Below are 17,045 nucleotides of genomic sequence, written 5' to 3' on the forward strand. Positions count from 1 at the left end.
CATCAGTTGTGTTGTGCAGAAGTCAGGTTAATACACAGCCGACAGCCCTATTGGACAACTGTTAAAATTCATATTATGGCAAGAACCAATCAGCTAACTAAAGAAAAACGAGCGGCCATTATTACTTTAAGAAATGAAGGTCAGTCAGTCCGGAAAATTGCAAAAACTTTAAATGTGTCCCCAAGTGGAGTCGCAAAAACCATCAAGCGCTACAACGAAACTGGCACACATGAGGACCGACCCAGGAAAGGAAGACCAAGAGTCACCTCTGCTTCTGAGGATAAGTTCATCCGAGTCACCAGCCTCAGAAATGGCAAGTTAACAGCAGCTCAGATCAGAGACCAGATGAATGCCACACAGAGTTCTAGCAGCAGACCCATCTCTAGAACAACTGTTAAGAGGAGACTGCGCGAATCAGGCCTTCATGGTCAAATAGCTGCTAGGAAACCACTGCTAAGGAGAGGCAACAAGCAGAAGAGATTTGTTTGGGCCAAGAAACACAAGGAATGGACATTAGACCAGTGGAAATCTGTGCTTTGGTCTGATGAGTCCAAATTTGAGATCTTTGGTTCCAACCGCCGTGTCTTTGTGAGACGCAGAAAAGGTGAACGGATGGATTCCACATGCCTGGTTCCCACTGTGAAGCATGGAGGAGGAGGTGTGATGGTGTGGGGGTGTTTTGCTGGTGACACTGTTGGGGATTTATTCAAAATTGAAGGCACACTGAACCAGCATGGCTACCACAGCATCCTGCAGCGACATGCCATCCCATCCGGTTTGCGTTTAGTTGGACGATCATTTATTTTTCAACAGGACAATGACCCCAAACACACCTCCAGGCTGTGTAAGGGCTATTTGACCAAGAAGGAGAGTGATGGAGTGCTGCGGCAGATGACCTGGCCTCCACAGTCACCGGACCTGAACCCAATCGAGATGGTTTGGGGTGAGCTGGACCGCAGAGTGAAGGCAAAGGGGCCAACAAGTGCTAAACACCTCTGGGAACTCCTTCAAGACTGTTGGAAAACCATTTCAGGTGACTACCTCTTGAAGCTCATGGAGAGAATGCCAAGAGTGTGCAAAGCAGTAATCAGAGCAAAGGGTGGCTATTTTGAAGAAACTAGAATATAAAACATGTTTTCAGTTATTTCACCTTTTTTTGTTAAGTACATAACTCCACATGTGTTCATTCATAGTTTTGATGCCTTCAGTGAGAATCTACAATGTAAATAGTCATGAAAATAAAGAAAACGCATTGAATGAGAAGGTGTGTCCAAACTTTTGGCCTGTACTGTATATGTCACAAAACCACACCAAATGTACTACTGACTCAGTCATCAATAGGCACATTATAAGGATTTAAGAGTCATCTATGACTTACATTTTCTTTAAGTGAATATTGCTGCTATTATTGAAGATAGGAAAGACTGCATGATTTACTTCAGACAGAAGTTATCTCAGCTTTAAATATCTGAAAGAGCATGAGCAAAATTCACAGTGTTGTTTTTTTTGTTTGAATTATAGCTGCTAAACACATCCTGTCTCACAGTCACACACACAAAAGGCATTACTGGCTGGTGTCTCCTCTCAATGTGAGATAATTGCCTGCCTGCCTCGTTAGCTTGATTGCCAGCACCTGACCCTCCTGCCACTGCACCTTATTAATGGCACACCTGGGGTGTGTGGGGAGTAATCAGAGTGGTTGGCCCACTTTGAAGTTTGCAATGGGGACAACAGGGATATTTCTTTGCCTTTTACTTGGGCATTTAATTTCTGCTCAATCAGTGATAAGAAAGCAAGCTCCACCATTTTTTGAGGATGTTCCGGGATATTTTGGCAACTTCAGGCCTTTTCCCAAAATGAGGCCTTTTCACCACATCATGCCTCTTGACAACATGAGGCCTCCTCCATTTGAGAGAAATTTTGACTTCACTCCCTACGACACCATCTTCAGCTCCTGGCGAACCCCAAGCCCTGACTTTCACATGCTCGCTGAGTTACCTCCCATCATGATTGTTCCCAGAATAGAGGTGTTTTGCGATGAATCTAAGCTAACTGTGCTGGTCGATAAGAGATCCAACGGTGACACACTGACTGGAGAGGAGCTACAGTTGGGCGATGGCTGTTACAGTAACAGAGAGCTACCAAACCAATTTGTCTTCACTTACAGTGTGGATGAGTGTGGAACTACTGCAGATGTGGTGAGTTGACAAAATTATTTAGTCATTACTTTGTTCCCACAGTACCACTTGTAAAACTTTCTGATACTCTCACAGATGCAGAACGGCTTGGTGAGGTATACCAACTCTCTGCACTTGGATCTCAAAAAACTTCCCTCCACCTGGTGGCAAACTCCATCCAGCGTGCACATCTCCTGCGTTCCAAAGAGGTGCATCCACTGAGTTAGCAAACATTTGCATGTGGTCACAAATAACCACACTAATGGAGGATATGTCTTTCAGGTCATATGACAACTTATTTGACTCTATGACATTTCCTGAGAATGGCAAGACCTTTAGCATCAAAGCCATGAATCGTGAGTAATAACGAGTCACATATGCTGTGATGCTTGGTGTTTCACTAGTAGTCACAAATGTGTTTTTCCTGCAGCATCCTGGACCAGCACTGCAGACTCTAATGTCTATAAAAGAGGCCAGGTTGTCAACTTCCAGGTTTCTGCCAAAACCAGGCCAGAGCAGCAGCTTTTCATCCAGTCCTGTTTTGTCTCTGCATCTCCTGAGCCTCAGACTAGACGCAAACATGCAGTCATAATGAATAAAGGGTAAGCAGCCAGTCAGACATTTATTTTAATGTTTGGACGTGATGTTCTAATTATCCCTGATACATGTTGTTCTCTACCAGGTGCACGGCTCCGTTGGGTTCTCCACATGCTGTCGCACAGTTTGTGGCCTCCGACAGAGCGGATGTGGTTAATTTTGTCCTGAACACATCTTATCTCATTTCTGAGGTGAGGATTTTTTTTCCCCATGTTAAGACATTATGTTATTGCAATACTGGAGTTTCAAGTCATAAAATAAAGAAGTTAAAAATGAAAACACTTCTAGAATAACTGATTACGTAAGGGTTCATAGGATATCTGGTTGAATAAATTTAATTCCATGGGATCTAATTTGAAAATAAGTTAGGATACATTTTGCCAACATAAGACACGAGGACAGGTGCCATAAATATACATACCTGCACAAGCACACACAAACAAGTGGGTATGTGTACATGTAAATACACATTCTCACACATACATTCTTGTTTACCCATGTACAAAGACATCAGTACAATCATTATGTTATCACATTTGACAATTTAACTGTATGAACTTGTGAACCACCTTCTCCTCTGAAGCTGTTCATCCACTGTACCGTCCTCGTCACAGACCAGGGCGTCACCTCTGGTTCTAAATCCTGCAACTATAACATGATCCAGTCAAGGTATTTGTACACCCTTGCACTAGATTTGGCGTCTTTTTTTCGCCCCTATAACTTGATCTTTCTTTCAGATGGGAGGACGTTAGTGGAAATGTGGATGTGTGCGAGTGCTGTAGTTCAAAGTGTAGAGGCCTGTCCGTCAGGCATCTTTCTGAAGGTCAGCGCTTGTGTTTTTGTCAAACGGTGCAACAGTAAACAGACTTGGGTTATTTCTGGTGTCTAACGCCACTGACTGTGTCATTTCAGACGCCAAAGCTACCATCAGCACTGGCCCCTTTGTCATTGCGGACAATCATGTGGTGCCCTCTGTCTCTGAACCACGGGAAACCTTCACCACCCCTGTAACCGACGCCACACAGTCTGACGGTGCAGCCACTGAGGACGCAATTGTTTCTGGTACCTCTGTGTCAAGACCCCCTCAGGGAGTTGTGGTTTTGAGTCAGGACCCTGTTGCCAGACTGACCCTCTGGCTACCTGGACAGGTGCAAGATGATGAACACAGCAAGAATATTGGTCCTGAGTCTGAAGACAACTCGAAAGTTCAGTTACAGGAAAGTGACGCCGTATCAAATGACATTCCTGAGCCACAACCGTCAACTACAGACCAGGAGCCTCTCACAAATGAGATTGGAGATCAAAGTGTAAATGTAGGTAATATGTTGGACCTGGATCTTCTTACATATGTTGTTGGATGGGTAATTCCTCCACAAATGGAAAAAGCAACTTTTGGAGAGGAATCCCAAAGAAAACAGCGTTTCGAAAGATCTGAAGTGTCTGAGGCTACACAAGAAGTTGACATCCCTCTGGTGGCCGAGATGAATATCCATGTCCTAAACCTGAATGATTTAAACCAAATGACAGACAAGTGGACAGATGCGGATCTGGTGCCCCAAGAAGAAACAAATGATGCCCCAACGATTCGCTCAAAAATTCAGTTAACCAAAGCCGGCGATGGGTCGCAGACACTGAGTTATGAGGAAGAAGTGATGAGAAAACAAAACGGGAAAGGTGTGATTAAAAGCAAGCAGGAGCCCAGACAAAGAGGGCTGCGCTCAGCTTTCCTGGATTTGCTGAGGTAACTAATCATGTAATGTCAGTATGTTTTATGCATGTGACTATGACTAATTTCTCCATTTCTTTTCCCCAGGAGGATGGACAAAGCAGAATAAATGCATCTTATAATAATTTTCTATAATTGTACTTTTAATAAATGATGAGCATTAATCCAGTGGCTTGTTTCATATTAATTTATTTTTGGTTGGAGAGGCACAGCAGGAGGCAATAAGTACATAAGATCCCTTTCTTTTAAGTCAGTCTCTTTTTCCAACAGTACAAGCCTCTATTGATCCCCAGAGGTGAAACACAGGTATTGCAGCAACACAAAGACAACAATAAGTATCTGTTCAAAATTCTCAAAATGGTCAGTTTAGCTTTATCTTTGTTTTTGTTTTTTCTTTAATTACTCCTGTGGAGGAATTTCCCTCAGAACCTCTGGAGATTTAGGTCACAGACAATGTTGGGTGTAACATAGGCCTATTTATATATTTTGAGATACTTAATATGCAGTGTAAGGAAGGCCAACCTCTTTATATATTTAATTTTGAGACATTTATAGCTCACTATAGTGCCGTCTTGACTCTCCTGATCTTTGTTTTGTTCTGATATGTAGGCATATGTAACGTTCAACAACACTTATTAATTTGCAATGATGTGACAGTGCCTCTCAGGCGATGTTGCACAATAGTAATGTAACAAGCAGTGTATGAATAACTTCCTTCAAGGAGCAATTGAGTAATGTATTAAAATGTAATGAGTAATAAATGACTTGAGTAACAACCACAACACAAGTTGCAGAGGGTGGAGATTGAAAACGGTCCCCTCAATCCCCCTCACCTACGCTCCTCCAAGTGGTTGCTTTTTTTTAATGTACCCCAGGTTGTAAACGATCTGGGGGGGGGGGACTGCTTTCTCCTACTCCATACATGGGCATGGAATAATCTTCAAAAATATCTAAAATTAGAAACACTTATCATAAATTTTAGGGCACCATGAAGAATGTAGTGGCAGAGACATGTGCTTATTTTTCTTGAGGCCACTATGTTTGAATAGTCGTTTTATTGTGGATTTTTGTATGTTGTATTTGTTGCATTGTAATCTCTATTACAAGGTCTCTCTTGTAATAGAGATTTTCAATCTCAAAGGGACTTCCTGGTTAACCCTTTGTGACCTGAGCCAATTGGTTTGATGTCTTTTAAAAACATGGGAGAAAGGCAATGAGCAATGTAAGAAGAAATGACCAAAAAAAATCAGCAAGAATATAGTAAAAGAAAATTTAAAGAAAAAGAAAAGAAGGCAAGAAACAAACAAGGACATGACCTGGATAGAGTGCTCAAATTATTATAGTCCTGTAACATAATTTTAAAATGTCATATTAAAATTAATTACATAGTTTTTCCCCTGCTTTTCTGTTTTATTCTTACCAAGTTGTTTAAAGGTTATCAGGGTTCAAAGGTTCAAATGCATGCAAAAGGCATCTGAGAGCAGCACAAGAAAAGTGATGTCGCTCCAGGTTTCAGGGGGTTGAATAAAGGTTAAATAAAATAAAAAACGTTAAACAGGTGTTTATGGCCCTGGTTTAAGTTTTTATTAATGTAGTATGAGATGTGGTGCAATAGTTGATGATTATGTAGTATATGATAATATTGTATAGCAGAATATCAAATGTATTAGTATAGACTAAGGTACAGTATATTAAGAGCTGGTGGGTTAATCACCCTTTTAAGTCTTAAAATAAAAGAGACGCAGTAGTTTCTGTGGCAGTCTTTTGTATTCCCACCCAGATGTCGCTGTGGGGAGCTGGGCTGTGTAGTTGGGACAGTACAGTGTGCGCTCTCCCTTTTACACCGCATGCTCAGTGTTGTTTCTCTTTTTTTCTCTATCCCATGTTTGACCCTGGCCACTATTTCCTCCGCACTGCCACGCTCTATAAAGTGCCCACGCTTCTCCTCACGCAGTCTCTTTCCCCGGCCACAAAACAACCGTGAGTGTCTAACTCACCGTTCTTGAAAAACTTAAAATAAAAATAATATAAAAAATATAAAATCCACAAAATCTTCATAAAAACAAGAACAGTACTACTTAAAGAAATATATATATATATATAAAAACAGCAAAAAAAATAATTTACAAAAAATACCAGAAACAAGAGGCCTCGGGCTTTCACCCGAAGTTGGCGTCTTTTAAAGGAAGGAATACTTCAGAGGAGATCTGAACACCGTGATTTCACAGCTTTGACATTTTCTCACCCAGCTGGACCACACAGCCAGCTGTCTCAGTAGTTAGGAGAGGAGCGGAGCGCAGTTCGGACCCGGGATACACTTCATACCGGCATTTCTCAGGCATTTTGAGGGAAGCCTTGCATTCATTTCTATTGTGCAGTCCGAGATATGAACACAGCGACGGGGAGTTATCCGATGGCTTCTCTCTACGTTGGCGACCTGCACCCCGATATCACGGAGGCTATGCTGTATGAGAAATTCAGCCCAGCCGGACCGGTGCTCTCCATTCGGGTATGCCGTGACATGATCACCCGGCGATCCCTCGGATACGCTTATGTGAATTTCTCCCAGCCCGCTGACGGTAAGAAACGAAGCATGTGAAGTGATCACTGTGCAGTTTGAGCATGGCTTTAAGATGCAGACAGCATGCATCCCTCAGATAGTGACGATGTCACTATATGCTTTCAATGTCAATCCTCAAACTGTCTACAACAGCAGAGACACGCTGCCAGTGAATCAAAGCATGACTTATGATGCATGACTTTGCATGACTTAACTATAAAGTGATATTTTTTGCTGTCTAAATTTCAACATCCTTTTCTCAGACTGGTTGGAGCACTCATTTGACCCATATAAGCATGCCCCAGTTGCTTTATTCTCCTGCTAATATACTGTATGTCACTATAAGCCCTCCCTCGCACACATACAGTCTGACATGTGCTTAAAAGTGAACAGAGAAGTCATTTTGTGTCCATAATTTATTAATACAAAGTCTCTTTTTGCAGATCTCGCTTATTCCGCCCCAAAAATGACCCATTTCTGCTCCTATTTAAAGGGCCACTGAGTGAAACTAATTCCCATTGCCCTCTGCTGCTATGTTAACTGAAAGCAAGGGATGGGACATGCACAGCTGAACAATAACCCCTGCACTGCCTGCTTGACATGTCCTGTGTGTATTGCATTTAGCCTGTTGAGGATGAGTTGAAGCATATAGTTGGTACATCTGTAATATTTTAATCACTTAAGCTGCTTGTTTAATCTGTTAGAACCTCGTGGCCAGTATCGAAGCATTGAGCAATAGTAGCAGGTGTTGTGGTTGTCTCTTGCCTCTCGTGGTGACACTATTTACATTGTGTGGACCTCTTAACCTCTTGTATCAACGTTAAACACCTGTCACAATTCATCTGAGCTCCAGTCAGCTACCAAAAGCTGTAGTAACGATAGGTAACTGCTGGCTCATTTCCAGGAGGGTGGTATCACTCACTTGAGTAAATGTAAGGAGAGCCACAAGTGAGAAGACACCATTTGTTGTTGGAAGTGTAGACATGGGGGGGATGGTAGCTGTTGGGTGTTTAAATGGAGTCCTAGCATGTTGCCTGTGGGGCAAGAGCTTGCTGTCTGTAATGTAGTATAACTGGTCAGTGCGTGTGATTTCATGCAGAGTCAAGCAGCAGTCAAGACCGTTTGCAATCTCCCTTTGATTTCTACAAGTCACGGCTGAATGTGTAAGCCCTCACGAGACCCAGTGTTGCTCATCTGAGCATTCTTGTCGAGTGTCTCTTCCCCATCAATGGTAGAGAATGCTCTACTCACACTCCATGCCAGCACATACCTCCCAGGACCCCTCTCTAAATATAGAACGACTTTCTGAGCAGCCCAAAATTTGCCTGGCTGTAATACTTTTGAGTTCTTAACGTGACAGAAATGGTTAACAACAACAAGTAATTCAAAACCGTGAACATTTCACCACACTGATTCACTGTCACTCTGAATGACATCATTTAAAATAGGGATAACTACAGTGTATCACATAGGTCACTTTGCCCCTTTTAAAACTAAGATTTCTGCTCTGAACCTTCCAGAAGACCACATGTTTGACAGCGGTCACACACCTTCCCTGAGCACACGGGCTAGGGAAGTACAATTGCAAGCCAAACTGCTGATGCCAGCAGACGCAAGGCAGCTCCGTTTTGTTTACCAGACACTTTTAGCTGGAAAGCCTGGCCTGTGTGTGTGTGTCTGTTAGTAGAGTGACTGAACAAAAGGATGTTTTGGCATGTGTGCCCACATGGTCATGAGAGTCTATATGAGAGTTAAAGCGATAGACGGGAAGAGAAATGGTGCAAATCAAACCTCAGAGACTGACCTGGGTTCAGAGAGGACAAAATGATTTGAGAAAACGTAACATATCACATCTTAACACCACAGTTTAAGCTCATTGTCGTTATCTGAGCGTCTGCTGCACTGCTACTGCAACCGGCCTAGGTGGGACGTGGCCCAGCAGCATGTGGTGAGACAGAGAAGGGGGCCATGTGCTCCGAGCTTGCCCACTGCAGCTGCCCCCCACATTTGTACCAGCTGCTCACCAGCCACATGGTCTACGGCAGTATCTTAGCCATGTTACGTGGGCCTTGTTAATGGGCTGGCAGCTGGGATTCTCCATTGTAGCACACACTGCACAGGAGGACAGGCTGTTTTAATACACTTACACCAGGATTGTTATTAAAAGAATGCTGTTTGTGTTTCAAAGGGATGGCTGCATTATAATAATAGGTATTGGGAGAGTGCAAATTGCTTTTGTGAGAGCGCTACAGTACATGTTTGACCTTGATAGATGGAGCACACATACCTGCACTGGTGACTGACATGTTTTCAGACTCGTGGCTCCATGTAAACAACCCCCTCTCTGCCCCTCCTCCCTGCAGCTGAGAGAGCCCTGGACACCATGAACTTTGATGTGGTGAAAGGGAAGCCAATCAGAATCATGTGGTCCCAAAGAGACCCCTCCCTCAGGAAGTCTGGCGTGGGCAACGTGTTCATCAAGAACCTTGACAAGTCCATTGACAACAAAGCCCTGTACGACACCTTCTCTGCCTTTGGCAACATCCTTTCCTGCAAGGTACAATTGACATAAATGCAACTGAGGGACGTTAAAACTGCTCTATATATTAATTATTTTGGGAAAAGTGTTCCTGCTTGGAGATTCACACAAACTGTGCTTCAGTTAGAGATCAAATTTGAACAATATTCTTATGCAATCAAAACTTTCTCATGTAAACTCATACAAAACCTCACCTCTTAATTCCGATGAAAAGCTAGTCACAGTGTTGCAATACTTTCAGATTTGGGGAAATATGTTTATTCATTTTAATGCAGAAGATTAGATGAGAAGAATGCTACCACTCTTGTGTCTGACAGTTAAACATGAAGCCACAGCCAGCAGCTGCTTAGCTTAGCTTAGCCTAAAGAATGTAACTAGCTTGCTTGCCTCTGTCCAAATGCATGTAACAGCCTAAAGCTTGCTGAAATGACAACCAGTATAAGAAAACCCCTTTAAAACTACAAAATGTTGCTTTTACACTTTGGTTTTTGTATGGATTTAACCAACCACAGTAAACGTGTTAATTTGGACAGAGCCAGCCTAGCTGTTTCCTGCTTCTTCTGGTTTTTATGCTAAGCTAGGCTAACTGGCTGCAGCATCATATTTAGAGGATAGATTTGAGAGTTCTATCGGTCTTCTCATCTAACTCGAAACATGTCACCTAAAATCTTAAACTATTGCTTTAAAGTTAAACGATTGTGTGCAAGCATCATGGTGCCTCTCTAACGGAGTGCTGCAGGAATGACATGTGTTTGTAGGCCAACACTGAAGTTGTTAAGTTCGTGATGTGTCATTGGATTTTGGATTTCAATTGCAGAAAATAATTTTTGTGGTAAACAAAAGTTTATGAAACTTGCATGTTTTGTTCAGCAAAATAATCTTCACAAATGAAAACTGCTTTTTATGGTTTTTGAAGCATAAGTGTGATAGCCAGAAGTAAAAAGCTAACATCAGGGTATAAACAAACTACAGTAAGGTTGCATGACTTAAACGTCACCACAACAAGGCAGTAAAGCCATACTCAGCATGATGACGTTCTGTAGTCTCATTTACTGGCAAGCAACTGTCTTATAAGACACTTAAAAGCTCAGTTTCTGGGTCATCAGCATTTTATTTGATAGAATGAAACATGAAAGTCTCTTAAGCTTGTGTGAACCACAGAACTTATTTCAGGCATCTAACCAAAACCCCATTAAAATAAGAAACACGTTGTGCTAGGAGTGCTAGGATGCTAACTCATAGGACTCATTCCTGCATCACTCCATGAATGCACATTTACTCGTGTGTCTTCCTGTGCTCCAGGTGGTGTGTGATGAAAATGGCTCCAAGGGCTACGCTTTTGTCCACTTTGAGACCCAGGATGCTGCTGATCGTGCCATTGAGAAGATGAACGGCATGCTTCTGAATGACCGCAAGGTGTGAGTGTCTGACATAATCTAGGAAATGGGGACAAAGGGGCGCTTATTGTCGATATTGTTTTGAAAAGAATTTAGCTTTACTTTAAAATTAAACTTGTTATCATGACATTAAAAGTCCATGTGTGCAGTGGCAGGTGCAGTGTTTTTTAACATATGATGATAATGGTAATAGCTTATATGTATTAAATGGTGTTATAATCTGTGTATAAACCTGACTTGCTTGTTGGACATGTGTTGAGTGAACTGACTTTTCGTGTCTTTTTTCAGTTGGTGAGCTTGTGTGTGAATAATCTGACTAATAAGCTCATCTCTCACTACCGCCAGTGTGAAGATAACTCCTGAACTGATAGATAACAAACTAAAAACTCTTTTCTTTCCTACCAGAAGCATTTTGTGTTGCCTCATTTGTCAACTCGCTGGTCACACGTCTTGGAGTGTTTGTTTGTGTGTGTGTGTGTATGACCACGCTTGTGTGTTTTAGTGATGGATCGAATGCAGGAATGCAATACTGGATGGCAGAAGGGGAGAGGTCGTCATAGCAAGGTATATAAGATCATTTGGTCCTCCTCAGCTTTCCTTTGTACTGTGAGACTCTGTTCCTCCATCCCTCTCCATCCACCTCCTCATCAAGTTTTGGACCAAGAATTAAGATGGTTGTCACTGTGATGTCTAGCATGCCAACATATCTGCCTGCCTCTGGTGACATTAACAGCAGTTGGATGTTTTTTCATTGTTTACCCAAGGAATGATGATGAAATGTAGCTGTGAATTTGTTTTGTTGATGTTGTCCCTGTTTTGGGTTTTTTTTGGGGTAAAAGAATCTACTCTCTTTTACCTATGGTGCTTGTGTGGTCAGGTCTTCCTCTCCCGGATCAGGACTGTTAGATCGGAAAAAAGGAAATCAAAAGAGGTGGATCCTGGTTTGTTTTTTCATCTCTGTCGGGCCTGTTTTACAAGAGTGTGTTCTGCTGCTTTCCCTCTATCTTCAGGTTTGTGGGTCGTTTCAAATCTCGCAAGGAACGGGAGGCCGAACTTGGTGCCAAAGCCAAGGAATTTACCAATGTCTACATCAAGAACTTTGGAGATGATATGGATGACGATCGGCTCAAGGAGCTTTTCGACAAATATGGTAAGAAGGAGACTTGACTGATGGTTATTACTCCAAACTCTTACGTGGTCCAGTTCTGCAAGTTTACATCCACTCATCTGACCTTCAACCTTTGCAGGTAAAACACTAAGCGTGAAGGTGATGACAGACCCCACCGGCAAATCCAGAGGCTTTGGATTCGTCAGTTATGAGAAGCATGAGGATGCTAACAAGGTATGTTGGTCTCATATACTAAGTCAGTGGTTCTTAACTAGGGGTCCTTGAGGGAGTTCCAGAGGGTTGCCAGAAAAATTGGGAATACTTTATTTTAACTATTTAATTCACTATATAATTGAGCCCAATGTGAGTAAGGGTGCTTTTGTTATGATAACTGATGCTTCCTCACATCCTTTCTCCTCCTGTGACCTGGAAAATGTTCCCCCCATGTCATCATGGAGGATCTTCCAATCTGTTAAATGCACTTTGAGGAGAGAGGAGGCTTTCTGTATCCTACACGTCTCTTCCTCATATCGCTCTCTCTCACATCCTTGCTGGGAGGAGCTGAGATGCGAGGAAGAGACATGAGTGAGGGAAGCGAGGAGACATGTTAGCATTATGAAAAGCATCCTAAGAGTTATAAGGGTGAATATTCTGATTATAGGTTTTAGGTCCTCCACAGCTGTCTCCTCAACTGTAGCTGACAACTATAGATTTCTGGTCTTAATCATATGCAGCGACCAACATCTTTTCAGATGGAGGTTCTTGAAGCAAAATCTTATCAAATGGGGTTCTGTGATCTAATGTGTATCAGTTTAAGGGTCCTTGACACAAAAAAGGTTGAGGACCACTGTACTAAGTGATAAGTACGTGATCAATGTGACTTTATTGGTCATTCCCTGCGATAACAATGATTTTGTCCAAAGGCTGTAGAGGACATGAATGGCACCGAACTCAATGGCAAGACTGTGTTTGTGGGCCGGGCTCAGAAGAAGATGGAGCGTCAAGCAGAGCTGAAGAGGAAGTTTGAGCTGCTCAAACAGGAGAGGATCAGTCGTTATCAGGTCTGTAGAAACTAAGCCCTTGATTAATCAAATCAGTCTTAAATTTCCATGTATTAATGTCAAAGAAGCTGCCAAATATGTATTATGACTGTCTGTCTTTTGTTTCAGGGTGTTAATCTTTACATCAAGAACCTGGATGACACCATAGACGATGAGAAACTGCGTAAAGAGTTCTCTCCGTTTGGCTCTATTACAAGTGCTAAGGTGAGAATGATTAAACAGCAATGCATCACCGCTAGAAAAAGGATTTTGCATCACTGCAATATAAATATAGCAACAGTGTTGACAATATGTTGTGTTTGAAGTTACCCAGATGCAATCTGTCTGTATATTAGGTGATGCTGGAGGAGGGTCGCTCCAAAGGCTTCGGCTTTGTCTGCTTCTCCTCCCCCGAGGAGGCCACCAAGGCCGTGACTGAGATGAACGGACGCATCGTTGGTTCCAAACCCCTCTACGTGGCTCTGGCTCAGCGCAAAGAGGAGCGCAAAGCCCACCTCACCAACCAGTACATGCAGCGCATCGCTGGCATGAGGGCCATGCCGGCTAACGCCATCATTAATCAGTTCCAGCCCACCAGTGGCTACTTCATGCCAGCTGTGCCACAGGTGTGAGAATCAAAGTCTGAGAAAATGTATTGTGTGTTAAAGAGGCTAGAATATTTATTACCATTATATGTGTGTCGGGGGCTGTTCCTAGTTACAAAGCCACATATAATAATCACCTGAACACAGGTTCCTTCAGCTCTATGAAGGTTTTTAGCGTGTTAGCTCATTATGTTAGAAAAAGCCCTGAAGACCTTTTGTACGCTACAGCCTAGCATCAAACTGCATCCTGGCAGAATCAGCAACTAGCTGGTGAATATAGTGGAGCATTTTAAAGCTTCAGAGCCAGATACTATTTTTCTACAGGAGTTAGTGAAGACCAAACACAAATCTAAAAGGAAAGTGACATCTGTATTTACTTTTGCAAAGTTGACAAACCGGACTTTACATGAATGCTGATGTTGCTCAATGTCTGCTGGATGTATAAATAGGCAACTGTATGTATATCAAGTTATATCATGTTAATCGCTGTATCAACTTTAAATGTGAAAACAAGTTAGTGTTGTATTTACAGCCACAAGCGACCAAAAAAATCAATTATTGCAGGTTTAATACACATTTAGACTTAAAATGTCAAGAAAAGTATTATTATTCCCAAACAACTCCAAGTAAAATTTTTGCACTACATTTCCCAGAAGATACCATGCAAACTTATACTTTTCTTTCCATTTTATATTAGTAAAAATACCACTGATGAAAAAGGTAGTCACATCAGCTATTTTAGTAGAAGAGGGGTGCGCTAACTTCAGCTAACAGCACTAGCATTAATGACAGAGCGTTATACCTGCAACAATTGTAACTTACCACTAGTTACCATGCAACTAGTAGCTTCCCACAAGTTGTCATTCCTCACCTGACAGACACTTTTTAGGGAGGCGCAGTATGACGCAGTAGCTGTACTGTATTAAATGTAAACTTTTAAAGTTAAGGTATTTCAATGGACCACAGATAATTAAAATATGCCTGCATTTTATGTAATGCTCAGGTGCAGCACAAATTGTTTCTGAGGGCTGCTGATGGCCCTCAGGCTGCACTTTGAGCAACAATACAATAGGGTATGACTTTAGTGCTATAAAATGATATATTTCACCTACTTGTATCCACCAGGCCCAGAACAGGACAACATACTATGCACCTAATCAGCTGGCACAAATGCGACCCAACCCCAGATGGCAGCAGCAAGGTGGCAGAGGTCAAGGTGAGCATGTGGTACTATATGATGCATCACTCTTTCATATACTGAGGTTTTGTATTGCATCTCATTGTTTTTGTCGATGCTTCTGTCACCTTAAGGTGGTTTCCAAGGAATACCCAGCTCACTGCGCCAGCCAGGACCCCGTGCCAACTTGAGACACATGAGTCCTGGTGGCGGCTCACAGGGCCCACGAGGTGTGTTCATCAATAACAATTGACAAAAATGATCACCATGAACTCGCTGACTCTGGCTTTAGCACTTTATTGATCCTACATAAAGAGTAGAGAACCTAATTCTGCTCCGTGTTTCCTCCTCTCTGCTAGCCTCCGGCCAGGCCATGGCTCCTCGTCCCTCAATGGGAGTCCCCGGACCCCGTGCCATACCTCCTTACAAATATGCCACTGGTGTCCGTAACCCCAACCCCCAGGTGGTGCAACCTATTGCCTTACAGCAGGTACGGCCAAAAGACTTGTCTCATTATTTTCGGTCCCTATCATATCAAACCCCCAGACCTATAAAAGTTTTCCTTTGTGCACTCTTCATCCATTCTTTCTAGGCTCAGCCAGCTGTGCACGTTCAGGGCCAGGAGCCTCTCACGGCCTCCATGCTGGCTGCTGCGCCCCCTCAGGAGCAGAAACAGATGCTAGGTAAGAATCCTTTGCCAAAATGAATGGACTGTAATGCTTTCAAGTTTTTATTAGGTTGATTTATTCTTGTTCTTTTCCAAATAGGTGAGCGTCTTTTCCCATTGATTCAGTCCATGCATGCCAACCTGGCAGGAAAGATCACTGGTATGCTGCTAGAGATTGACAACTCTGAACTGCTGCATATGCTGGAGTCTCATGAATCTCTGCGCTCAAAGGTACTTTGCTACCTCTATCTTTGCCACAATGTCACACTGAAAAGTCTGTTATCCATTCACTCTGTACCTTTATTCATGTTTGATGTAATGCTCGTACAGGTGGAAGAAGCTGTCGCCGTGTTACAAGCCCACCAAGCAAAGAAAGATGCCACGCAGAAAGTGGGCAGCATGGCTTCTACTGCTGCAGCTGCCACATCCTGAAGACTGCGTGCTGTAATGAATCAGTATGATAATACATAATCAGTCTATTCATGCATAAATTATGTTTTGTGATAGCAATGAAAAGTCACTTTGTTGTTTCAGGGCACAGAAAAAGGAGCAGAGATGGGGAGAGACACGCTGACTCCAGACACTCGACGCCTCTGAACAATTATGCAAAAATGAATAAAAAAAGGAAAATATAATTTTAAAAATATACTTGAACATTTTGAAAAATATTACAGTTCATAATTTTCTAGTTCTGTAAAACTTTTAAACTGCATATCAAAAGCAATAATGCAAGTGAATTTTGAATGAAGGTCCTTCATTTTGTGGCAAATGAGAGAAATCTTTTTTCTAAAAGGAAAACGAGCCTTGTTCTTTTTCTTTGCTTGGAAGTTTTATGATTGATTTGAAATGATGGACTCCTCCATCCTATCATGTTATCATGGGTGTGTGGTATTCTCAATAAAGGGATAATATATCAAGTTTACCACTATTGTGTTACTTTAATGCTTATATGTAACTTATTTGATTAAATTGGCACTGCAGGAGTAGCACAGACAATGTAAAGGACAGACGATTGATGCATGAACATAGGAAGAGAAAATGTTTAATGTGCCTCTTTTTGCACTAAAGACAGAATGGTTTCTTCCTGTACCAAATGAGAAATTGTCACTGAGCCCTTGCATATAAGCCTCATGGTCAAAATGATTGTCATGACTTCACTGCTATGAAATCTAAACAAAGAGTGGAGCCAACCCTGAACAGGAAGTCACAACTACAGAGCCATAAGGTCTGTCACTTTTGCATCTAACAACTCAACAACAACGATGTAGCGTTGCATTAAAAATACAATTTTATAAGTGTCAACTTCATGTTAAAGCTGTCCTTTTTGGCTATCTGACATAGGATATATGTAACTTGAAAATTTTTCTGAATGTTAGTCCTTCCTCTTGTCATTTTTCTGTGTGATCAAGATTTTGAAATCCTAAGTATGTACTCCACAATATGATCCTGGTG

The 17,045-nt window shown here is 42.1% G+C and overlaps 2 protein-coding genes across 3 annotated transcripts; both read left to right on the forward strand.

The window, feature by feature from the left end:
* The first annotated feature begins 1,674 nt into the window (after nt 1–1,674).
* On the forward strand, nt 1,675–4,668 carry zpcx (zona pellucida protein C). Its single transcript, XM_033642415.2, has 9 exons — nt 1,675–2,198; nt 2,274–2,386; nt 2,460–2,533; nt 2,608–2,779; nt 2,860–2,965; nt 3,358–3,443; nt 3,512–3,597; nt 3,687–4,515; nt 4,588–4,668. The coding sequence occupies exons 1-9, from the start codon at nt 1,722–1,724 to the stop codon at nt 4,607–4,609; spliced, it is 1,965 nt and encodes a 654-aa protein (XP_033498306.2). The 5' UTR covers nt 1,675–1,721; the 3' UTR covers nt 4,610–4,668.
* Nucleotides 4,669–6,453: 1,785 nt separating this feature from the next.
* Nucleotides 6,454–16,515, forward strand: pabpc4 (poly(A) binding protein, cytoplasmic 4 (inducible form)). Of its 2 annotated transcripts, none has more exons than XM_033643282.2 (15): nt 6,454–7,079; nt 9,424–9,617; nt 10,902–11,017; nt 12,007–12,146; nt 12,244–12,338; nt 13,028–13,165; nt 13,274–13,369; nt 13,501–13,770; nt 14,875–14,965; nt 15,061–15,156; nt 15,286–15,416; nt 15,519–15,609; nt 15,694–15,824; nt 15,924–16,048; nt 16,128–16,515. In XM_033643282.2, the coding sequence occupies exons 1-14, from the start codon at nt 6,887–6,889 to the stop codon at nt 16,023–16,025; spliced, it is 1,884 nt and encodes a 627-aa protein (XP_033499173.1). In that variant the 5' UTR covers nt 6,454–6,886; the 3' UTR covers nt 16,026–16,048; nt 16,128–16,515. The 2 variants fall into 2 exon arrangements, with proteins under 2 accessions (XP_033499173.1, XP_033499174.1); XM_033643283.2 differs by having other exon boundaries at nt 15,924–16,037.
* Nucleotides 16,516–17,045: the final 530 nt, after the last annotated feature.

Source organism: Epinephelus lanceolatus, chromosome 15 (genome assembly GCF_041903045.1).
Source record: "Epinephelus lanceolatus isolate andai-2023 chromosome 15, ASM4190304v1, whole genome shotgun sequence".
NCBI lineage: Eukaryota > Metazoa > Chordata > Actinopteri > Perciformes > Serranidae > Epinephelus > Epinephelus lanceolatus.